This window comes from Pleurodeles waltl, chromosome 12, assembly GCF_031143425.1.
Source record: "Pleurodeles waltl isolate 20211129_DDA chromosome 12, aPleWal1.hap1.20221129, whole genome shotgun sequence".
Classification (NCBI taxonomy): domain Eukaryota; kingdom Metazoa; phylum Chordata; class Amphibia; order Caudata; family Salamandridae; genus Pleurodeles; species Pleurodeles waltl.
Window position 1 is genome coordinate 48,184,855 of NC_090451.1, and position 26,375 is coordinate 48,211,229.

Consider the following 26,375-nt stretch of genomic DNA (forward strand, 5'->3'; position numbering starts at 1 on the left):
ATGCTGGGGCAGTGACTCTGAAAGGGCAGTGGGGTGGGTGGGGAGACGTCATATGATCGTGCATTCCTCTGACAGTCTAGGCCAGGGCCAGTAAGTTGTTAGTGGACTCTCGCTGCCGGTGGGGCTGGGGCAGAGTCTGTCATATGCTGGGACAGTGACTCTGAAAGGGCAGTGGGGTGGGTGGGGAGACGCCATATGATCGTCAATTCCTAGCTGTCAGTGGACTCTCGCTGCCGGTGGGCCTGGGGTAGGGTCTGCCAGATGTCAGGCTGGTGCTTTTGTAAGCTACAGCCTGGGGCACGAGTGTCTCTCCCCAGCCCTTCTGGCCGGGCTGGGGTAGGGTCTGCCAGATGTCAGGCTGGTGCTTCTGGAAGGTACAGCCTGGCGCACGAGGGTCTCTCCCCAGCCCCTCTGGCCTTCTTGCAATCCCCTGGCTTCCGTCCTGGCAGGTCTTCCGGTTTGTGAATGGTCCCCACAGACCGCCCCTCAGCCTGTCCCGGGAGTCCTGGGAGCTGGCGGGCTCCAGTGTGGGCCGACACACACCCCACCGTGCCTCCCTCCCCCTCTCTCCCCTCTCCTCCCCCTCCTCCCTGCCTCTCGCGGTTGCTTCTGCCTTCCGTCTCACATGAGCTTGTTAAGTTCACTCTCCCCACGAAGCCCCTGCGGCTCTCACGGCTTCCCGATGGCCGACTCCATCCTCAACCACTCCTGGCCCTCCTTCTCCAAGCTGTGGATGAAGAGATGGTCCTTCAAGCGAGGTAAGGCCCTGGAGGGAGGGGGCGCCACTGGGGGTCGCGGGAGACCCCCGGAGGCAGGCGGTGTCCACGTCACCCTGCTGTATGAAGTCAGGGTCTGCACTTATAAATGATTGTTCGAGGCAGTCGGCTCCCAAGGGGGCGTTTCAGTGACTGATTTATCCCATCTGCATCTGGGGGTCTATCTCACAATAGGGAAATATGTCACAGTAGGGAGCGATATCACGATAGGGTTTGTTTCCTGCATTATGTCATGACAGAGCACATCTACTGATTGTGTCACAGTAGAGCTTGTATGATGAATGTCATCTCAGCAGCTCTCATAGGGTAATGAAGTCACAATAGGTCTCATATTGTGAATGGTGTCACAATGATCATTTCCTAGTTATTGATGTTACAACAGGCCTCACATAGTCAATAAATTGCAGTTGGTCGATTGATAAATTATGTCACAGTATGTCTTATATATAATTGATGTCACAATAGATGACATCTGGTGAATGTTGTGCTAATATGTCCTATGTAATGAATAACGTGAGATTATGTCGCACCCAGTGAATTATAGCACAATCGGACCCATTGCTGAATGATGTCCCAATATGTCACATAAAGTGAAGCATGTCACAGAAGTCTCATCTGATGAATGCTGTGACAGTGCTGGAGACAAAGAATTATGTCAAATTAGGCCTCCGGTCTGCGAATGATTTCACAATAGGTCCAATCTGTTGAGTGAAGCCACAGTAAGTCTCATGTCACAGTAGAGCTCATCTGTTGAATGGTGTCACAATAGAGCACATCTGTTGAATGGTGTCGCAATAGAGCACATCTGTTGAATGGTGTCGCAATAGAGCACATCTGTTGAATTATATCACAGTAGAGCTCATCTGATAATTGATGTCACAGTAGGGTTCATCTGATAAATGTTGTCACAATAGAGCATGACGTGACAATAGGCTTCATCCGCTGAGTGATGTCACAGAAGGGCTCATCTGATAAATTATGATGTCACAGTAGGGCGCCTCTGATAATTGATATCACAATAGAACATCAGGTGACAATAGGCTTCATCTTTTGAGTGATGTCTTAGTAGGACTCATCTGATAATTGATGTCAGAGTAGAGTTCATATCGTGAATGACGTGATGAAAGGTCACACCTGCTGCATGATGTCGCAGTAGGGCTCATCAAATCAGTGATGTCACAGTAGAGCTCTTATAATGAATGATGTAATAATAGATCTCACATCGTGAATTATATTGCAATTGGGCACTTCACATTCAGTTTAGGTCACTTATGGTGAATGTCACAACAGGTCTTATCTGATGTCTGATGTCACAGTATGTTTCAAATATTAAATAATGTCACAATAGATCCCCTCTGGTGAATGTTCACTCAATATGCAGCAAATAATGTATGACGGTGCAATGTGTCTCATCTGTTGAGTGATGTCATAATAGGTGTCAAATAGACAATGATAATTTAATAGATCACTTATGGTGAATGATGTCGCAATAGGTCATCTATGATAAATGATGTCACTATAAGTCTCATCTAGTGAGTGAAGTCACAATAGGGCTCACCTGATGATTCATGTCGCAGTTAGGCCAGGGCGGAGTTTGCGGAATTCTGCTATGCGGAACTCCGCGAAGTGCCCACAAAACTCTGCGATGCTAACCAGAGGTGCGCTAGCGGCGCAGTTTGAGTAAGTGGCGCTGTTCACGCTGATTTTTAGTGCCAGGAGTTTCTCCCACGATGTAAAATCTGTGCGAACTGCATCACACATAGCACCAGAGGGCGCTAACTTCTTTCTGCCACTAAGTAGATTTTTGACTCCAGCGTCAGCTTCTTCGACGTGAGCGGGTGTGACCTGCCGCAACCACCCGCATTCAGAAATCTCATTCTCCAACATAGCGATTTCTCTTGCTCGTGCTTGCCAATGTAACGTTGGTGAGCCGCGCAAGAATCAAAACTCCACTCCGCGTCACTTATCTGATTTTTTTTTTAACTCTGCTCTCCGGGCGGATTGGGCAAAACTCTGATAACTCCGCGGCGGAGCGGAATTCTTCGCCCACCCTTAGTCGCAGTAGAGCTCTTATAATAATTTATTTCATCATGGATCTCATAAAGGGAATGATATAGTTAATGATGTCACAATAGGTCTCAACTGGTGAATGATGTCACAATATAACTCTTATAGTAAACGATGTCACAACATTTCTCATCAGGTGAATGTTATCCTAATAGGTCATATTTATTGAATGACGTGACAATAGTTCTCGTCTGTTGAGTGATGGAATAATAGGTCTCATATAGGGAATTATATTGTAATAGGCCACTTATGGTGAATGATGTCACAATATGTCTCATATAATGAACGACATCACAATAGAAAGCATCTGGTGAATGGTCTCCTAATAGTCCTTATATAATGAATAACGTGACAGTAGGTACCATCTGTTACGTAACAGTAGGAATCATCTGATAATTGGTGTCACAATAGGGCTCATCTGATAATTGAAGGCACAGTAGAGCATGAGGTGAAAATAGACTTCTATCTGTTGAATGACGTAACATTAGGGCTCATCTGATGAATGATGTCACAATAGTGCAGGGTGTGGCAATATGCTTCATCTTTTGAGTGATGTCACAATACGGCTCATCTGATAATTAATGCCACAGTAGGGCTCATCTGCTAAATGATGTCACAATAGAGCAGGACGTGACGATAGGCTTCATCTGTTGAGTGGTGTCACAGTAGGGCTCATCTGATAAATGATGTCATAATAGAGCAGGATGTGGCAATATTCTTCATCTGTTGAGGGATGTCACAGTAGAGCTCTTCTGATGTCACAATTGAGCATGACGTGGCAATAGGCTTCATCTGTTGAATAATGTCACATTAGAGCTCATCTGATGATTGATGTGACAATAGAGCAGGGCGTGACAGTAGGCTTCATCTGTTGAATTATGTCACATTAGAGCTCATCTGATAAATGATGCCACAGTAGAGCAGGATGTGGCAATAGGCTAACCTGTTGAGTAATGTCAGAGAAGGCTTGTCTGATAAATTATGTCACAATAGAGCAGAACGTGGCAATAGGCTTCATCTGTTGAGTGATGTCACAGTGGGGCTCGTCTGATAAGTGATGTCACAATAGAGCGTGATGTCACAATAGGCTTCATCTGTTGAATGATGTCACATTAGAGCTCATCTGATAAATGATGTCACAGTAGAGCTCATCTGATGTCACAATTGAGCCTCACGTGGCAATAGGCTTCATCTATTAAATAATGTCAGAGAAGACTCATCTGATAAATGACGTCACAATAGAGCAGGACGTGGCAATAGCCTTCATCTGTTGAGTGATGTCACAGTAGGGCTCATCTGATGATTGATGTGACAATAGAGCAGGGCGTGACAGTAGGCTTCATCTGTTGAGTGGTGTCATAGTAGGGCTCATCTGATTATTGATGTCGCAATAGAGCGTGATGTGACAATAGGATTCATCCGTTGAATGATGTCAAATTAGAGCTCATCTGATCAATGATGTCACAATAGAGCAGGACGTGACAATAGGCTTCATCTGTTGTGTAATGCCAGAGAAGGCTCATCTGATAAATGACTACACAATAGAGCAGGACGTGGCAATAGGCTTCATCTGTTGAGTAATGTCAGAGAATGCTCGTCTGATAAATGATGTCACAATAGAGCATGACGTGGCAATAGGCTTCATCTGTTGTGTAATGTCAGAGAAGGCTCATCTGATAAATGACGTCACAATAGAGCAGGACGTGGCAATAGGCTTCGTCTGTTGAGTGATGTCACAGTAGGGTTCATCTGATTATTGATGTCACAATAGAGCGTGATGTGACAATAGGCTTCATCTGTTGAATGATGTCACATTAGAGCTCATCTGATAAATGATGTCACAATAGAGCAGGACGTGACAATAGGCTCCATCTGTTCTGTAATGTCAGAGAAGGCTCACCTGATAAATGACGTCACAATAGAGCAGGACGTGAAATAGGCTTCATCTGTTGAGTGATGGCACAGTAGAGCTCAGCTGATAATTGATGTCACAATAGAGCGTGACAATAGTCTTCATCTGTTGAGTGATGTCACCGTAGGGCTCATCTGATAATTTATGACACAATAGAGCGTGACGTGACAATAGTCTTCATCTGTTGAGTAATGTCAGAGAATGCTCGTCTAATAAATGATGTCACAATAGTGCAGGACGTAGCAATAGGCTTCATTTGTTGAGTGATGTCACAGTAGGGCTCATCTGATGACTGATATCACAATAGAGCAGGACGTGACAATAGGCTTCATGTGTTGAATTATGTCACAGTCGGGCTCATCTGATAAATGATGTCACAATAGAGCGTGACGTGACAATAGGCTTCATGTGTTGACTGATGTCATAGTAGTGCTCATCTGATAAATGATGTCACAATAGAGCAGGGCGTGACAATAGGCTTCATCTGTTGAGTGATGTCACAGTAGGGCTTATCTGATAAATGATGTCACAATAGTGCAGGATGGTGCAATAGGTTTCATCTGAAGAGTGATGTCACTGTAGGGCTCATCTGATGATTGATGTCACAATAGAGCATGATGTGACAATAGGGTTCATCTGTTGAGTGATGTCACAGTAGGGCTTATCTGATAAATGATGTCACAATAGTGCAGGATGGTGCAATAGGTTTCATCTGAAGAGTGATGTCACTGTAGGGCTCATCTGATGATTGATGTCACAATAGAGCATGATGTGACAATAGGCTTCATCTGTTGAATGATGTCACATTAGAGCTCATCTGATAAGCTACGCCACAATGGAGCCGGACGTGACAACAGGCTTCATGTGTTGAGAGATGTCACAGTAGGGCTCATCTCATAAATTATGTCACAATACAGCAGGACGTGACAATAGGCTTCATCTGTAGAGTGATATCACATTAGAGCTCATCTGATGATTGATGTCACAATGTAGCGTGATGTGACAATAGGCTTAATCTGTTGAGTAGTAATGCCACAGTAGGGCTCATCTGATAAATAATGTCACAATAGAGCGTGGCGTGGCAATATGTTTCATCAGTTGAGTAATGTCAGAGAAGGCTCATCTATTAAAGATGTCACAATAGAGCATGACGTGACAATAGGCTTCATCTTTTGAGTGATGTCACAGTAGGGCTCATCTGATGATTGATGTCACAATATAGCAGGACGTGGCAATAGGCTTCATCTGTTGAGTAGTGTCAGAGAAGGCTCATCTGATAAATGATGTCACAATAGAGCAGGACATGGCAATAGGCTTCATCTGTTGAGTGATGTCACAGTAGGGCTCGTCTGATAAATTATGTCACAATAGCTTGACATGACAATAGGCTTCATCTGTTGAGTGATGTCAGAGAAGGCTCATCTGATAAATAATGTCACAATAGTGCACGACGTGGCAATAGGCATCATCTGTTGATTGATGTTATACTAAGGATCATGTGATGAATGATGTCACAACAGACCTCATATAATGAATGTCGTGACGATATGTCCCATCTGTTGAATGACGTCACAGTAGGCTCATCTGATAATTGATGTCACAGAAAGGTTCATTCAATAAATCACGACCCCTAAACTCTCGAACAGAACCGGACCTCAGCAAACTAAAGCACTTTTCTGATTTTTGGTGCTTTTTAGAGATGCAGAGACTACACGAGATTAAATGGCTTATTTTAACGTCAGAGCCCCCTTAAAACAGTCCATAAATACCCATGCATACCCTGCACACAGAATTGGTGCTCCATATGACGTGTTATCATTACAAACTCAGTCCCCCCCTCTTCATGGACGTCAGCAATCTGGGCTGGCACAGGCATGCGAAGCTCTCACCTGAGAGGAACACACAGATCCCAAAGGACTGCTCAACCCACTCAGCACAGAGTATATCGAGAGACTGCAGTATACTGTCCCTCCCCGGCTTCCGTCCCCATCTCCTGCCTGCCGCCCCTCTGCTTGGCAGCACGGGGTAGCTTAGTACGTACCTTGCACGCTCCGGAGCTCTGCCAATCACCTGCTGGTCCTTCCACTGCTAGACGGAGAAGTTTGCATCGGGCACAGCTGGAAAGTGTCCTCATTGCAACAATTTTCACCGCCAGGGCGATGTCACTGATAGCCCAATTGTCAGCTTTAGAACCTGGGCCCGTGAAGTGTAGTCCCGGCTTCCCCGTTTGGCCACAACGTGTGATCCTTGACACATCGCTTTATTTCTTTTTACATGAGTTTCCTCCTCTTACAAAATGAGGACTTATTTTAGCAGGCAGGTTTAAGTATTAAGAGCTTTACAAAGATACATTCATTTGTTTACCCCTCGTGCATCTGCTTAATAAAAAATATTTAAAAATTGAAAGTAACATTGGGAGGCGGGTTTCACCACCCTACGGTAGCAAAACTGTTAAAACAGTCGTTTTCATGTAGATTTGTCATGCATCCTTTTGTCCAAATGTTGTTAAACGGGAACTCTCTCCTGGTACTTCAGTCACAACTTGAAGGGGTGTCCTGTCCTGGAGCTGTGTTACCTGGATGACGTCAAATACGCGCACCGTGTCAGTCCTTAGGACAATAGTGCCAAAACACCACCTTACGCTAAGGCAGCGTTAAGGAGGCCTTTCTCCTACGCCGTATTTACAAAGTACTTTGTAAACCTTTGCACCACGTTATGCCTGGGCGAGGCATAAGATATGCAAGGGGGGCTTTCGGACACAGGGAAGCCTGAAAAAATGACGCAGTGAAAATTACAACATTTCACTGCAACATTTTTCTGTCAGTTTTAACGCCTGCTTAGAGCAGCGTTGAAATGACGCACCCGTTTTAATCCATGGGCCTCCATGTGCTTTGTTGCACTTGTGTCAACATTTTTTACGCTAGAGTAGCAAAGCACCACAACAGCGTCAAAAAAGTTGACGCTATTGTCCTAATGACCGCCATGGTGGGCCATACTGTATATACAGTGCAACCATGGTGTCGTTAGGGGGACAGGGGTGACGTAAGAAAAGTGCTGCATTGGGACCAATACGCCACTTTCTTGAAATATGCTCCTAAGGGCCACATGTACGAAGATCACCTTTTGCGGCTCACAAATTGCGAGACTTAGCTACTTGCAATTTGCGAGTCGCAAAACCTGATGTACAACAGTGTCAGTGACACTGTTTGCGATTCGCAATGGGGTTGCAAATGACCTTCCTCATGAATATACATGAGGTAGGTCACAGTTTACGACCCCATTGGGAATGGCCGCCCTCATAGGGATGCTGGCCTGCCGGCGACAGCAGACCACCATGTCTGTGACTGCTTTTAAATAAAGCAGTACTTTTTTTTTAATGCAACCTTTTATCCTTAAAGGAAAATGGAATGCATTTAAAAATAAAAATGAAAAGTTTTCTTTTCATTTTTTCAGAGCAGGCAGTGGTCCGTGGGACCACTGCCTGCTCTAAAAAAATGTTTTCGCATCCATTCGAAAAGGGGAAGGGGGCCCTTTGCGAATGGGTTAGCATCAATTTGAGACTGCTGCTAACTGTAATTATTTGTGACCGCATTCGCGGTCACAAAACAATCATACATGGGACTGCGACTCGCAATTAGGAAAGGAATGCCCCATCCAAATTATGACTCTGAAACCCTTTTTGCGATTCGGTAAATAGATTACCGAATCGCAAAAGTAGGTCTGTACATACCAAAATGCTTTTTTCTTGTCTCAAAAAAAGATATGTACGTGTGGCCCTTAGTTCTTTGGAAATTACATTAAAGTTATTGTTAGAGCCCGGTGAATGGTGGTCGTCGCATCCTGTTCAGTAGGATGAAGTGCTGACCCAGGCTTGTCAGGATTTAGCCCCTCATATGCAGGTTTCCAGGAGATCTCCGCAGGAGGCGCCCGACCCACCGAGCTACCTCGTTGGATGTACGATGAGGCAGACTGGTGTGACGCCGGGAGTTCCCAGCGGAAGGGGTTTCCCGCAGGAAGCTGCGTCTGAGGCCGGCTGCTGTCAGATACAGAGGGAGAAGATGCGAGGCCGAGAGACTAAGAGGTCTTCCGCCCCCTTCCCCCCCACAGACACCGCAGACTCCTGCCAACTCCCAGCCCGCGGGCCTTGTCAGTCCCATGTTTAGAATGTGGTCGAGTTTTATGTAGCGCACACCACACGTACGCTCAGGGTGATAAGGCGCTTTACAACAAGGCAGTCATTGTTACTGCGAGGTAGCGATGGCTACAGGGACGGCTGTGAAAATCGCAAGAGATAAAATGAGAGAACGGAGAAGGGACAACATTAAATAGCAGAAAATACATAGTGGGAGAACATCTCGGGAAATGGCCCCGTTGTATTCTGGAGGCATGCACAGCTCTGGAATACAGCTCCTTTGTGTCCCATTAATATTTTGTTTAGGCCTGCACCCCCCTTGCTCAGAATTGACCCAGCAATCCTTTCTGACCTCTGGTTTGAGACGAAGGGTTAACGCACCTGCTGCAGACATCTGCACGGCCTCGGGTTCAGGTCACTGGGGGCAGCCTCGGGCTCTAGCACCTCGAGGTTTGTAACCTGAATCTAATACCTGTTACTGCAGGCGAGGGCTACAATGTGTCCCGCCTCTGCTGAATATTATCTGCATAACCGGATGTACCTATGCGCACAGATGGGGTCTCACTGGAGGGTACCCGGAAACATACGAGGCGTATATCCCTGCTGCAAAGAATAACCGTTTCTGAAGATAGTGTGTGACGTCACTGGGCGACAAACTACCAACAAACACACGAGACCATCAATCAATCCATCAGTTTTTGTGAGCATGTTTGGCTACGCGTGAGCATGTTTGACCTTGCATGGCCATATTTGACCTTGACTTGTCATGTTTGACCTTTTGCGCATGTTTGACCTTGCGTGGCTATGTTTTATCATGTTCGCCCATGTTAGAACACGTTTGAATGTATGTCACTGTGTTTCATCACATGTGAACATTATCTAAGTCCTTCCATGTTTGACTATGTTGGTGCAATGTTGCTCATTTTTTAACATGATTCTCTATATACATTCATGGTTGATCATGCTTGAACTTGTGTGTCTATTCTGGAGAATGCTTGAACACGTTAATACATTTACATACATGTTTAGCGATGTTTGAACGTGTTTGTCCAGGTTGAGCCATGTTTTAAGGTCTTTGTCAATGTACATCCATGTTTGTCCACACTTGTCCATCCATGTTCGAACAGTTTGGCAGATGTCTGACCATATGTGAACTTTATTCTCCATGTACTGTATTTGAATATGCATGTCATGAAAATTCGAGTTTGTCCATGTTTAGACACGTTTGTCCATGATGTTGTATGTTTGAATAAGTTTCTCCAAGTACATTCAAGGATGATCATGTTTGAACACGTGTGTTCTTGATGGACCTTGTTCAACACGTTTGCCTAGAATGGACGGTGTTTGAACACGTTTGTCCATGATGGTGTATGTTTGAACACGTTCGTCAATGTACATTCATGTCTGACCATGTTAGAGCACGTGTCTATGATGGCTCATGCTTGAACGCGTTCGTCCATGATCAATCACTGTTTTTCAATGCTGCCCATGTTTGAACACGCTTATCCATGTACATTCATGTTTGACCATGTTTGGTTTTGACTGAACATGTTGAAATATGTTTAAACAGATTTCACCATGTTTGCCCATCTTTAAGTATGTTTATCCGTGTGCATCCATGTTTGACCAAGTTGCTCCATGTTCAACCTGTTATGGCCATGTTTAGCCTCGGTTGGACACCTTTGTTCATTTTTACTGTGTTTGACTACGATGAAGCGCATTTTACCCTGTGCGGCCACATATGATCCCAGGTAAGCAGGAACGTCAACAAAAGCAAAGTTGGACCTTGTTTGATTGTGTCCTCTAAAACTGAACCGTTTGACCACTTTTCGCCACATGTGGCCATGTTTGAGGCCACCTAACGACGTGTGATCATCAGTGACCAGGTCGGATTATGCTTCATCGCTTGACCCGTATGACCACATAGGACCACTCACATGAATCCACGTTTAATGACTCTTACTTGGTCTGTGACTTCACAATGGTTTTGAGATCCTTCTTCGTGGAAGAGGTCTCCTGGAGATGTTTTATCCCTCATCGAGCTTGTCCAGCGTGCCTGCTACGCTCCACATACCTGTGTCCTACATATAGAACATTGCTTCTAATAAAGCTTTCTGCGGCTTTCATCTCCTGAGGAGTCGTTTAATTTCATGATATTGCATGGTTTTGTGACTTCTCTTATAGATATAGGTAGAGTCCTCCCTAATAATATCCCTTACATTTTCTCCGCTAAGTTCTCCTCTCAGTTGTTATGTGAATTTGTATAGCCCTTACAACTATATAGATAGTATGCTGGCGCTTTGTAATCTTTTACGATACTTGGGCTCCCACTGACCGAGGCCAACGGGGTCCATTGCAGCCGATAAATATATCAGCCATTTTGTGGTTCTGATGTCATGTCTTACGGATGTAGGTGTGGGGCGCAACTCCTTTGGGTGGTTTACAAGCTGGCGATATGGTAGAATATCTTGAAGGGATGTACCCTTGAGGTGGCAAACGCGTAGCCACCTGGATGGCTTGGAGCCACGTTGTGCCCATGATGGTGTTGGGGTTGTGTCTAAAATGCATTGTCAGCATCTGGTGAAGTATGAAACAAACCTATAATGAATGTGATTAACATTGGTATGTTTAAGTTAAGCCGCCAGCGTTCGAAGGGCCTGGGCGCAATGATTTTACATAAATTTGTCATTTTGGCTGAAAATGCACACATTGCAAATCAAATCTTCTTTTGGGTTTTTTGGTATATTTAGCACCTCAGGTTGTGTTGATCTTTGACAGAAACCTGCCCATCCCAGGGTGTTGCATACTGCAGCTTAGTTGTGAAGAGTTAGGAAACAGAAGAAAATTTCCTGGAGTGTAAGGCCAGCTAATGGTCTTAGGAAGCTCTTTTCATACCTCACATTCCAAGAAGGAGCCACGCTTTCTTAGAAAACTCCTCTTTTTTGTAGGATAATGTGGATTTGTATAGGGAACGCAGGGCTTTCTGTACTGACCTGGAACTGGAGGGATCCCAGAAGGCTGGAGCATGAATTAAACTGCTTAGATCAGTGGTTTCCAAACTTTTGACTTCTGGGGACCCCCACTTTATGAATATTGGAACACGGGGGGCCCCCACTGAATCATTATTGGAATCCGGGGACCCCCCAATGAGTCATTTCTGAAAGCTGGGGACCTGATCTGTTAATATATATTTTTTTTTTTAGCAGTAACGGACCCCCTGTGGAGGCTTTGCGCCCCCCCTACCCCCCCGGGTCCCCAGACCACAGGCTCAGAAGCACTGACTTAGATGGCTCATAAATCACCGTATCCAACTTTTTGATTATACAATTAACAAATTCTAGGCCAAAAAAACTAAACAGAGTGTATCAAGGAATTGAGGAACTAAAGCTTATTTTTCACAAACTACTGAAGTGATTAAAAATATTTCTTAACATAGATTCTATGGAAAGCGCTGCCTAAATATATACATTTCATTCAGCTCAGGCTGAAACAAATATCCCTCTGGATTGCTTCATTTCCCTTAAAGATGCATTTTGTGTGTGAATCCACCAGGACTAAAGCCACGCATCTCTGGCGCGAAACACTAACGCGGCCTCGGCCTGCCAGGAGTGTACTGCATGATCGGAGCAGTCGGAGGGTGCGGTTTAGAGTTTGACAGACGGGGTACTCCACCACAAACATCCACTCTATTTACAATGGACAGTCTGAATATTTTGTTTCTGTGTATCATCCCCAGGAAAAATCTAATTGTGCTACCAGTCATGCAAAATAATTATCGCCACAGTGTGGGGTACAAAACTCTCAGGATTTTGGGGTCATTGTTTTTTTGTTTTTCAAAAACAAGTGTCCACTTTGGGAGTTTGGTTTTTGAAAAACCAAAAGAGTATGGTGGTTGACTGCCCGAAAGATGGTGACCACGCACCAAACTTGTAGAGCCTTCGCAGAAACCAAAGGTGCAGAGATCACCGCACATATTCCTTCATGAGTCTGTTGATCTCCGGTCAGAGTACATGATCTGTAGAAGGTCTGTTGCCAACAAGAAGTTGATCCCAAGGTGGTTACCCAAGAACAGCTGGGCTGGTTCAACGGACGACCACCAGCTCTGCAATGAGACCCTTTGAGACACAGGGAGTCTAAGAAACCAAGCAGTAGTGTGACCTGATTGTAGCCTATGTATGTATGAATGCATGTATGTATGTATGTATTTGTTTGTGTATGTATGTATTTATGTATGTATGTATATATGTATGTATGTATGTATTTATGTATGTGTGTATGTATTTGTTTGTGTATGTGTGTATTTATGTATGTATATATGTTTGTATGTATGTATATACATGGTATATCTACTGTGTGAATCTAGCCAAACGTCAGCAGAGCACTGTACATGGTGAAAGGCAAGTGGACGGTCAACGGGTAACGGGAGAGGACGGTTAATGCGCTGTGATGTAGTGTTCTTTAAAGAGGTGCGTCTTCAGCTCTATCCTAAATTGGAGGAGCATTGGGGTGGTCCTGATGAAGACGGAGACGTTGTTCCAGGTTCTGGATGCTTCGATGGAAAAGGCATCCCTATTTCTTTCACAAACTCCCTCAAGTTCCAAAGAGACATCCGTGATCCTTAGTAGAACATGTGCAGCCAACCAGCCGCAGAGATGGTGAGACATCCCTGCAGGGTCTGGCCCAGGGAGCCTGCCCTGAGGAGCTTGTTTTCATCATATATATATATATATATATATATATATATATATATATATATATATATATATATATATATATATATACACATATACATATATATATATATATATACACACACACACACAGTGCACTTTAAACAAGATTAGTGTGTGTTGGAAGAGGGGGATTAGCATCTTGGTAGTGTACCCAGAAACGGACAGAAGGCATGGGGCTGAACAGGAGTCCTAGGACCGGGGGGGCAAGTACATACCTTGTTTCAAACACAGGGAGTGAATGTATGAATGAGCCTCACAGCACTTGCACTGGGGACAACTGCAGATTGAAAAGTGGCTTGGGGTGTGCGCAGCGGACCATTAGTGCAGCGGAACTGCAGGTAAATTCTTCAAGCAGCTCCCGCTGCACATAGCCTAAGGCTGTGTGCAGCGGGGATTGGGGAAAAAGTGTGTTATGGAAAAGCACAAAGAACAACAGCGCACATAGCGGACGCCATTTTACCTCACACACCAAGCAGAAAACACAAAAACCACAAAACATTCATTTTAAAATGGCTGTGTGCCCCCTCCCTTAAAAGCCTGGGTCCTGGGGTCACCAGGGTCACTATTGGCCATGCACAACCCCCCCTATAAAAGAAAGGCCCCGCGGGGTAGGGCTCCAGGCCATAAAGACTTAGGGAGAGGTGGCCGAACGCCCCCTTCGCCTTAAAAAGTAGAAGACATGTTGGTTTTATAAGAAAAACAATATGCCTCCGTCTATTTACTCACCCACAATATGCAATAATAAAAAGTCCTAAAAAAGAATGAGTCGCAGGCTTGTGTTTTTTAATCAAAACTCTCTTAAACATCTTTATAATAATATAAACAAACATTGCATTGTGTGAATTACTGAAATATACATTAGATTAACAGTAGTAGTCACTTTTGGAGAAAGGTGACAGATCTGGTTTATATATTGATATGCTCACCCCTTGATAAGTGGCAGCTGGCAATTTTAGGAGGAAAGGGGCAGGCGGGAAGCACACGCACACTCATTCATTCACACACACGCGCCCATCCATTCATAACACTCATCAACATTCAAACATACACGCACGCACCAAACATTAATTAAAAAAAACACACACTTACCTTCAGCTCGGAGGTCCCAGGAGGGTTGGGACCGCTGCCTTCCCTCTGGCTGACCTTAAGTCATCCAATGAGGGAAGGCAGCAGTCCCCTCTTTGTCACAGAGTGGGGTGGGGTCAGTGAGACTTCTGACCCCTCCCTACTCTATGACGGGGTGTCACTGATTGACACTCGCCCTGGGCGCTTCAGGGCTTAAACCTGAAGTGCCCAGGTCGGAGTCAATGGGTGACGCTTCCCCTCGTCACCGAGGGGGAGGGCCTTGAGACACCTTTGCTGAGCCGAGGACGTCACGCCCATAGGAGCTGTGACCTCTTCAGTCCAGCAAAGTTCAGCTCAGGCAGCCAGGAGTCTGCGCAAATTGCGCATGTCTCCCTCCTGGCTGCCTGACCTGAACATGAAGAGTGTCTGTCAGGCTGACCTTTGCTCAGCCTGACAGCCACTCTTCATGAGGGGCAAAAGGTGGGGGCGTGGCCCCTCCGCCCTAAAGGACGGGCCGCACCGGCCCTTGATAAAGCCAAAAGGCTCACTTTTTATATTTTGTTGTTGTGGCTCTTTAATAAAGTCAGCAAGTCTGCCTGAGTGCGGGCAGGACCAGGAACACCACCCGCATGCTATGCATGCCAGAAGGCCATGCGCGGCGGTGGGTTGGCTGCTCGCAGGCCAAGCCCTGTGGCCGACCCCATGCTGTGCACTGCCGCATGAGGCGGTGTGTTAGCTTTATGCATGGTTATAAAATATCACTTTACTTTTCAAAAGTAGAAATCCACTGAAAAAGCCACAGGTTAAAATGACTTTATAATTGGGCAAACATTTCAGTGCGAACATAACATTTTATACTCAAAAATGACTGAAATGTATCAGTTCTAGTTATCTCTAGTAACTATACCTTGTGCCCTCGCCATGCACTGTTAATTACCCTCCTTGCCCCACCATAAATGGTAGTGGAGAGGAGAAGGACCAGGGCAGCTGATAGCTGTCCCCGTCTCCCAGCTGCTATAAATATGGACACTGTTATGTCTAGAGAGACGTAGCCTGGGACAGCTGCCAGTTACGCATGACCCCCTCGTAACAGGAATAGAAGAAAGACTATTAAGTGTGTAGCTGGACCTTCTTGCTATACATATATTAATATTTTACATTTAAAACCAAGCGTGTTCAGTACAGCTGCCAGGTGTCCCAGGGATCCTGGCAAAGTAATGATAGTCTTTCTTTTCTATCTGTTGGGGGTGGGGGGTAAAGCTGGACTGCTATGTTGTAGCCTACCCTTCCAGTAGCCAAAAATAAAACACACATGAATGTAACTATGTGGTTTTTATTTAAGTCCAATGGATTTACCCAGGCCAAGCTTCGGGCTCCACTTAAATGAGTCCCTTGGCTCAGCTGGATTAAGGGGCAGCCCCTCTTGGAAGCAACGGACCAGGTTACATTGAAAATTGGGAAATTTGGACTAGAAGGCATGGCTGTGACACACGTGTCAGAATAGCCTCTGAAAAACCGGTTGGGCTGGGGCACAGCAAATCCCTCCTTAGGCATCAGGCCTCTTTCTCATGATAGGCTAGCCGGGTTGGGGTTGAGTCAGTCACACGTCAGTCGTCAGGTCAGTGCCACTGAAAGCCTCTAGGGCAGAGGTCTTCAAACTTTTTAAGGCCGCGCCCCCCCAGTTGAAAAATAAAAATCATTGGGCCCCCCTTAAGAATTTTTCACAATTATTTTATAAACATGGCAATGTTTAAATATGTCTAAACCTATTTAAACATTGCAGTTAAGTACTGTTACCTTTTTAAAACTGCAATAACATGCTTCTGCTTAAAACAAAGGCATGTTATCTGTTTAATATTTATTTTCGCCAGAGTTTGCCCCCCCCCCCCCGGACCACTTAAGGCCCCCCAGTTTGAAGACCTCTGCTCTAGGGCCATGCAAGCCGTACTAGAGGCGGGCGCATCTTAAAGGGACCAAGTCTGAGGGGGTTCCCCAGGTCCACTCGCAGACTACCAGAGGTACTGCCTCAGACCCTCTGGGCCTAGCTGGGCAGGCTCCTGCGAGGAGCCCCGGTGGAGAGTCCTTCCACCCAGCAGCTCCATAGCCTTTTATGGCCCTTAGTGGCGGGCTCATTAGACCAAATCTGCTTAATGTTCGCGTAAAGCAAACAGAGCGTGCTCTTGAGAGCCTCACCTCTGTCAGCCATCTCCTGCGCCCTTGCCAAGGCTTGTTTAGGCCATGCATCAAAGCGCGCCCCTTCGTGCCACGAAGCCCCTGCTTCCTGCTCCCCAGCCCTGGGACCTGCTGCGCCAAGACGGATTGCGCCTTTAATAAAAATATATGTAAATATAGACCCATGGGGGAGCTTGGCAGGCGCCCAGGTGCAGCCTCGAGTCAGCCCCATTGGCAGGGAACATTAAACACTGCGGCGGGGATATTACATGACTTACGTCCTGAAAAACAGCAGCTTGTAAATTTGTATTTTTAATATTTTTTTTTAAACACAAGGCTATACACTCATCAACATGTATATCAATGCTATCAGACTTGACGTTAAACCCTGGTGACATTTCCGTTCCACTGGCGTAATTTCGAATAATTTCGAACTCAAATTGTCACGCGAAATTCCCGAAATGGTAGTATTTAGGGTGACCAGACGTCCCGGATTTCCCCGGACAGTCCCGGTTTTTAGAGAAGTGTCCCAGTGTCCCGACGCTCCTCTTAATTTTAAACAAATGTCCCAGTTTTTGGGACAAAGGTCAGATTATCTGGGGAAGCACAAATTTAAAGTACGCTCTCCTTTAACAGACGTGTAATTAAAGTAATTTTTCTGTTACTGTCAGGCAACACAGTCCCCTGTCCCCTCCCAGCAGAGAGACAGAGTGGGGAGCAGTGAGAGGTTGGTGGGGGTGGTTTGGGGTGCAGTGTGGGAGGTCAAGCCATAGCTAATTTTATATGTTTGGTCTTGTAAGTGTGTGTGTGTGTATATATATATATCTATATATGTATACACACACACAGTTATAGGCACACATTCACAAAGCTGTGCAAAAAACGGGACATGGCAGATATAAAAGTGAGTGTAAAGTATTTAGTCCTTCTTTTATGTCTGACCTGTCCTGGTTTTTGCTCCTCAAAATCTGGTCACCCTATAGTATTTGCAACACGTCACATAATTATGTGCCCTTTGAGGAAAACAATTTGTGCAGGTGCAAAGGAAAAACCTGAATATCCAGGATACGAGCATCTGCTGTTTGCTTGGCTTGTATTATCTGCGCCACTCTTTGCCACGGTGTGCAACCTCACATCAAAAATGGATGCACGAAAATATAACACCAAATACCTGTTTTTCATTTCAGGTATTTACACCAAATTTTGTGTATTTTTTCTGAAATTTGACATAATTACGCAAACGTCAACTTTACGCCCGCTACCTAGCATCACATAATAACAAAGCGGTTTCCATGCTGTAATTGGACAAGGAAAATTAAATGTAGCTCTTTGAATGGCAGCATATAGACTGCAGCAACGATGCAAAACCTGAAGCCCAGGGCAGCTAGGCTTGCCTACAACAAGCTAATGCTAGAAATTGCACCAACATTTTATCCTTTCTGTGCTGCTCCCTGATCAGCTGTCTCTGAATAATTTTTCTTAAGTCAATTATAGATGGCCTTTGCAAAAGTGCGGATGCACAATGGCCTTCTTGGAAAGCTTTTTCTTTATGCAAAAAAAACATTTCAAAAGGCACAAATATGGCGGCCATATTGGAATGATTTCAAAAGAGCAACCATCCCAAGATGGCCACTGTAATATCAGTAAGTCAAAAGGGACGTGCAGTTCCAAGAAGGCACACTATGTACTACCAGCTAAGGTAGGAGCCTGGGTGATCCCCTAACTCACTTGTCTTGTAGGGACTGCACGCCTCTTTTGAGTTACAGATTGTCATAGGGAGATTGACATGCTGGACCAAATAATCCTCCCCGTATATATGCCCCTATCTTTGTTTTGGCACTGTAATATCAGGCCTGACACTTGTGAAGCATGCAGTGGGCCCCGGGGAAGCTAGACATAAAAAAAATATAAAGGCCCACCGCCTAAAATAGTAAGCGGCAGGCCAGAGGGGCCAAAAATATTTATTTTTGAAAACTGGGCCTGCCACCTGAGGGGCATGCAGTGGGCCCATGGGTCCATAATTGTAAAAAAAAAAAAAAAGCATTTGCAATGCGAACAGCGAAGTAAAGAGAAAAAAATAGTCCAGAAACCGTACAGAAAACATGGAGCCTCATATGTTTCCAGTAGTTGGTCGGTGCGTTCCAGGAGGGCTGAACACCAGAAAAGGCATGACGTATGCATGACTTTCACTAATGAAAGCAAGTGGATTTTAAAAGGTAAGCCCACGAACCAATGGAAGTGACTGACGTAACATGGGCGTGGTTGGAAGCCCCTAAAGAGATTAGAAATGCAACGGAGCGCTTTGCGCTCGGCCCTAAAAAACATAGGCTGCAAACATCCCTCCAACATCCTCTGCCATCCCCCACCACAGGCGCAAATATGTAAACTTGTGCGTGGGGTGGACATGCGGTCAACTCTTCCCCACTCTATCATCGGACAACAGCAGACCCCCACACCCCATCCCCCCAAAGCACCAGCTAACTTATGCTTGGGTGGTGTTGCATTTGGGGAGAGCACTTGATAGGTGCTCTCCCAACCTCATCACTACCCCAAACTATGCTAGGCTCATAGGGGGTCCCCAGTCACCCCACCGCAACCCATACCCTTCGACTCACTCACATTTGGTGGAAAACACCATCTTTTAACTTCCATTCACCCACCTGACAAACACAAGCCGCCAAAGAATAAACTAAGGTCACCTATTTCAAACCCATATCACCCCCCAAAAAACGTATTCATTTTGCATTCACCAATGACCTCGCCTGCATTTTTTAAGTCGAAAGATGAGAGGTATGCCCACCCAAAGCACCGGTGCCCCCACCCAAAGGTAACTAAGCCCACCAACCACGAGCCAAGCGGTAGGTCCACAGTCACCCCTACCCCACCCAAAACACCACTTCCCACCCCACCACCTAAAAGTAAGCTGGGACCCTGGTGGGCCCCCGTCACCCCACCCTCACCCAATGCTCCATTCCCCATCCTCCTATCAAACCCAAAGTGAGTTATAGTTAAATAAAATCCTGCAAAAATGACATAAATGTTCCATTTTTGTGCCGAAGTGCGCTAATCTGTGTTGCAATGTGTGCACCCACCTCTGGCAGAGACCCCCCGCCCCTTCCCCAGCAGCAGTAAAGTGTTTCTATCCCTTCAGGTTTAGGACACAGGGTGAACGCGGCAGACATCAGGTGACAGCTCATTCCAGGGCTCCCTGGTGAGCAGCGGGGGCCGTGAGAGGGGGCCAGGGAGACCATGTTAGGGCATGTGCGAACCACGCGGATAATAAATGAAGCTTAGGGCATTAACAGTTCCAGGAAAGCTAGTGCCTTGGAGACTGGCATGATATGTGTATCCTGGGAGGGGGGCGACTTAACTCTCGGCAGTGGGAAGAATCCTCACAAAAAGATGTAAATACCCATTGTTTGTATAGCGCTTAGACTGTTTCTAAGCGACCAGGTTTGTCATCTAAATGAACGATGGTGTAGTGAAAAGTAGTTATTTGCCCAGGATCACACAATTTGGTCAAGAATTTAGGACTAGTAACCTAGCTCCTAGATTCAAGACATACATTCTAGCCACTAGGTCACTTCTGTGAATGAGAGGAAGAGAGAGCATGCTTTATAGCTCCTAGTAAGGGGTACATCATACTAGGCACTTCTGGGACGGTATGTCCCTTAAAGAACCGGGATCTGATTTTAGAGTCTGTGGGGTGAATTGAAAACACTAGATTTAAGAAGTTCCAACCTTTTTTTTGTAGTAACTTTTTCTGGGTGGGAAAATGCTTTGGAAATGTTCGTGATTTATCGAAAAGTTATGGTTTTGTTTAAGTTCTCCACATTCCAAACTGCAATGCCTTCGACTTGAACCCCCACCTCCGACTAGTGGAAACATACCACCTGGTAGATACCACTGCTGTGAGTGAAACATACCACCTGGCAGATACCACTGCTGTGAGTGAAACATACCACCTGGCAGATACCACTGTTGTAAGTGAAACATACCACCTGGCAGATACCACTGCTGTGAGTGAAACATACCACGTAGCAGATCCCACTGTTGTGAGTGAAACATACCACCTGGCAGATACCACTGTTGTAAGTGAAACATACCACCTGGCAGATACCACTCTTGTAAGTGAAACACATCACTTGGCAGATACCACTGTTGTAAGTGAAACACACCACTTGGCAGATACCACTGTTGCAAGTGAAACATACCACCTGGCAGATACGTCTGTTCTGAGTGAAACATACCACCTGGCAGATACCAATGTTGTAAATGAAACATACCATGTGGCAGATACCACTGTTGTAAGTGAAACATACCACCTGGCAGATACCACCATTGTAAGTGAAACATACCACATGGCAGATACTACTGTTGTAAGTGAAATATACCACCTGGCAGATACCACTGTTGTAAGTGAAACATACCACCTGGCAGATACCACTGTTGTAAGTGAAACATACCACCTGGCAGATACCACTGTTGTAAGTGAAACATACCACCTGGCAGATACTACTGTTGTAAGTGAAACATACCACCTGGCAGATACCACTGTTGTAAGTGAAACATACCACCACAAATCCCAGGAAATACTGATTGTGCAAATGGTGGGGCTGAGCTGAGTGGAGGAAGGAACCTGTCCGTGTGTAGGTCATTGAGCTGGCAAGCTGCATGTTACTGAGCCGGGAAATAATGTGTCCAGATGCATGCCAGATGCATGTTAGTGAGCAAGGAAAGGACCTCTCCAGTTGTATGTTACTGAGCCAGGAAATAACCTGTCCAGTTGTATGTTACTGATTCAAGAAAGGACCTTTCCAGTTGTATTTTGCTGATCCTCCAAAGGACCTGTCCAGTTGTATGTTGCTGATCCGCGAAAGGACCTGTCCAGTTGTATGTTACTGAGCCAGGAAAGGCCCTGTCCAGTTGTATGTTACTAAGCCAGGAAAGGACCTGTCCAATTGTATGTTACTGATCCACGAAAGGACCTGTTCAGTTGTATGTTAATCATCCGCAAAAGGACCTGTCCAGTTGTATGTTACTGAGCCAGGAAAGCACCTGTCCAGCTGCATGTTACTGAGACAGGAAAGGCCCTGTCCAGTTGTATGTTACTGAGCCAGGGAAGGACCTGTCCAGTTGTATGTTACTGAGCCAGGAAAGGACCTGTCCAGTTGTATGTTACTGAGCCAGGAAAGGACCTGTCCAGCTGCATGTTACTGAGACAGGAAAGGCCCTTTCCAATTGTATGTCACTGATCCGTGAAAGGACCTGTCCAGTTGCATGCTACTGAGCAAGGAAAGGACCTGTCTAGTTGCATGCTACTGAGCAAGGAAAGAACCTGTCCAGTTGTATGGAATTGAGCTGGGAAATAACCTGTTGAGTTGCATGTGATTGAGTCAGGAAAGGACCTGACCAGTTGCATGTAATTGAACAGAAAACTCAGTGACCATTGCATGTTATTGAGCCATGAAGGAACCTCACCACATGCATGTTACTGAGTTGTGAAAAGAAAATGACCAGTTGCATGTTTTTGAGTCAGGAAAGAACCTGACCAGTTGCATATTATTGAGTCACGAAAGGCCTGACACATTACGTGTTATTGAGTTGGGAAATAACCTGTGCAGTTGCATGCTTCTGAGATGGGAAGGAACCTGCACAGTTGCATGTTGTTGAGGGGGGAAAGGGCCTGCCCAGTTTCATGTTATTGAGCTGAGAAATAACCTGTCCAGTTGCATGTCGTTGAGTTGGGAAATAACCTGTCCAGTTGCGTGTTACTGAGCCGGGAATTACCCTGTCCAATTGCATCTCATTGAGCCCAGAACGACCCTGTCCAGTTGTATGTTATTGCACCGGGAAAGAGTGTGTCCAGTTGCATGTTATTGGGCTGGGAATGACTCTGTCCAGTTGCATGTTACTGAGTGAGGAAATAACCTGTCCAGTTTCATGTTATTGAACTGGGAATGACTCGTTTCAGTTGCATGTTATTGAGTCGGGAAAAAACCTGTCCATTTGCATGTTATTGAGCCAGGAATGACTCATTCCAGATGCATGTTATTGAGTCAGGAAAGACCCTGCCCAGTTGCATGTTATTGAGCTGGAAAAAACTCTGCCCAGTTGCATGTTATTGAGCTGGAAAAAAACCTGTCCAGTTGCATGTGATTGAGTCAGGAAAGGACCGGACCTGTTGCATGTAATTGAACAGAAAATCTCAGTGACCACTTACTTGCTATTGAGCCGTGAAGGAACCTCACCACATGCATGTTACTGAGTTGTGAAAAAAACCTGACCAGTTGCATGTTTTTGTGTCTGGAAAGATCCTGTCCAGTTGCATGTTGTTGACCCGGGAAAGAACTTGTCCAGTTGCATGTTAATGAGCGAGGAAGGAACCTGTCCAGTTGCATGTTATGGAGCTTAGAAATACCCTTTCCAGTTGGATGTTATTGAGTTGGGAAAGAACCTGTCCAGTTGCATGTTACTGAGCCAGGAAAGAACTTGTGCAGTTGCATGTTACTGAGCAAGGAAAGAACCTGTCTTGTTGCATGTTACTGAGCCAGGAAAGAACCTGTCCAGTTGATTGTTACTGAGCGAGTAAAGAGCCTGTCCAGTTGCATGTTACTGAGCGAGGAAAGAACATGTCCAGTTGCATGTTATTGAGCCAGGAATGACCCATTCCAGATGCATGTTATTGAGTCGGGAAATACTCTGACCAGTTGCATGTTACTGAGATGGAAAAGACCTTGCCCAGTTGCATGTTATTGGGCTGGGAGGAACTTGTCCATTTGCATGTGATTGAGTCAGGAAAGGACCTGACCAGTTGCATGTAATTGAACAGAAAAACTCCATGATCAGTTGCCTGTTATTGAGCCGCGAAGGAACCTCACCACATGCATGTTACTGAGTTGTGAAAAAAAGTTGACCAGTTGCATGTTTTTGAGTCTGAAGAGATCAGTTGCATGTTATTGAGTCGGTAAGGAACTTGTCCAGTTGCATATTATTGAGTCAGTAAGGAACCTGACCAGTTACATGTTACTGAGCGAGTAAAGAACATATCCATTGCCATGTTGTTGAGCGGGGAAAGGACCTGTCCAATTGCATGATACTGATTGGGGAATGACCATGTCCAATTGCGTGTTACCGAGCGGGAGAAGGGCCTCTCCAGTTGCATGCTACTGAGCGAGGAAAGAACCTGACCAGTTGCATGTTACTGAGCAAGCAAAGAACCTGTCCGGTTGTTACTGAGCTGAGAAGGAACCTGTGCAGTTGCATGTTACTGAGCTGGGGAAAGAACCTGTCCAGTTGCATATTATTGAGCTGGGAATGACCCTTTCTAGGTGCATGTTATTGAGGCGGGAAATAACCTGTCCAGTTACATGTTACTGAGCTGGGAAAGACCCTTTTTAGTTGCATGTTGTTGAGCCAGGAAATAACTTCTCCAGTTGCATGTTACTGAGCGAGGAAAGAACCTGTCCAGTTGCATGTTACAGAGCCAGGAAAGAACCTGTCCATTTAAGTGTTGTTGAGCTGGGAAAGAACCTTGCCAGTTGCATGTTATTGACCCGGGGGAAAGAACTTGCCCAGTTTCATGTTACTGAGCTGAGAATGACCCTGTCCAGTTGCATGTTACTGAGCGAGGAATGAACCTGTCCATTTGCATGTTACTGAGCGAGGAAAGAACATATCCATTGCCATGTTGTTGAGCGGGGAAAAGACCTGTCCATTTCATGTTATTGAGTTGGGAAAGGACCTGTCCAATTGCATGATGTTGACCCGGGAAAGAACTTGTCCAGTTGCATGTTACTGAGCGAGGAAAGAACCTGTACAGTGCATGTTGTTGAGCCGGAAAGGAACCTGTCCAGTTGCATGTTATGGAGCTTAGAAAGACCCTTTCCAGTTGGATGTTATTGAGTTGGGAAAGAACCTGTCCAGTTGCATGTTACTGAGCCAGGAAAGAACCTGTCCAGTTGCATGTTACTGAGCCAGGAAAGAACCTGTCCAGTTGATTGTTACTGAGCGAGTTAAGAGCCGGTCCAGTTGCACGCTACTGAGCGAGGAAAGAACCTGTCCAGTTGCATGTTATTGAGCCAGGAATTACCCATTCCAGATGCATGTTATTGAGTCGGGAAATACTCTGCCCAGCTGCATGTTACTGAGATGGAAAAGACATTGCCCAGTTGCATGTTATTGGGCTGGGAGGAACTTGTCCATTTGCATGTGATTGAGTCAGGAAAGGACCTGACCAGTTGCATGTAATTGAACAGAAAAACTCCATGATCAGTTGCCTGTTATTGAGCCGCGAAGGAACCTCACCACACGCATGTTACTGAGTTGTGAAAAAAAGCTGACCAGTTGCATGTTTTTGAGTCTGAAGAGATCAGTTGCATGTTATTGAGCCGGTAAGGAACTTTTCCAGTTGCATATTATTGAGTCGGTAAGGAACCTGACCAGTTACATGTTACTGAGCGAGGAAAGAACATATCCATTGCCATGTTATTGAGCGGGGAAAGGACCTGTCCATTTGCATGTTAGTGAGTTGGGAAAGGACCTGTCCAATTGCATGATACTGATCGGGGAATGACCCTGTCCAATTGCGTGTTACTGAGCGGGAGAAGGGCCTGTCCAGTTGCATGCTACTGAGCGAGGAAAGAACCTGACCAGTTGCATGTTACTGAGCAAGCAAAGAACCTGTCCGGTTGTTACTGAGCTGAAAATGAACCTGTGCAGTTGCATGTTACTGAGCTGGGGAAAGAACCTGTCCAGTTGCATGTTATTGAGCTGGGAAAGACCCTTTCTAGTTGCATGTTATTGAGGCGGGAAATAACCTGTCCAGTTACATGTTACTGAGCTGGGAAAGACCCTTTTTAGTTGCATGTTGTTGAGCCAGGAAATAACTTCTTTAGTTGCATGTTACTGAGCGAGGAAAGAACCTGTCCAGTTGCATGTTACAGAGCCAGGAAAGAACCTGTCCATTTAAGTGTTGTTGAGCTGGGAAAGAACCTTGCCAGTTGCATGTTATTGAGCCGGGGGAAAGAACTTACCCAGTTGCACGTTACTGAGCTGTGAATAAACCTGTACAGTTGCATGTTACTGAGCTGGGGAAAGCACCTGTCCAGTTTCATGTTACTGAGCTGAGAATGACCCTGTCCAGTTGCATGTTACTGAGCCGGGAACAAACTTGTCCAGTTGCATGTTACTGAGCGAGGAATGAACCTGTCCATTTGCATGTTACTGAGCGAGGAAAGAACATATCCATTGCCATGTTGTTGAGCGGGGAAAAGACCTGTCCATTTGCATGTTATTGAGTTGGGAAAGGACCTGTCCAATTGCATGATGTTGACCCGGGAAAGAACTTGTCCAGTTGCATGTTACTGAGCGAGGAAAGAACCTGTGCAGTGCATGTTGTTGAGCCGGGAAGGAACCAGTCCAGTTGCATGTTATGGAGCTTAGAAAGACCCTTTCCAGTTGGATGTTATTGAGTTGGGAAATAACCTGTCCAGTTGCATGTTACTGAGCCAGGAAAG

The 26,375-nt window shown here is 45.5% G+C and overlaps 1 protein-coding gene across 2 annotated transcripts in view; it reads left to right on the forward strand.

Moving 5' to 3' along the window:
• The window catches only part of ARHGEF18 (Rho/Rac guanine nucleotide exchange factor 18), a 389,375-nt gene that overhangs the window by 14,362 nt on the left and 348,638 nt on the right, over window positions 1-26,375 (forward strand). Inside the window, exon 1 of one of the 2 annotated variants that reach the window (XM_069215794.1) lies at window positions 645-758. The exons of the other annotated variant lie outside the window; for it this stretch is intronic. Within the exon in view, the coding sequence (XP_069071895.1) occupies window positions 683-758 (76 nt within the window). The 5' untranslated portion in view covers window positions 645-682. Of the gene's footprint in view, window positions 1-644; window positions 759-26,375 lie in introns of those variants that run through there. 2 annotated transcript variants of the gene reach the window in all.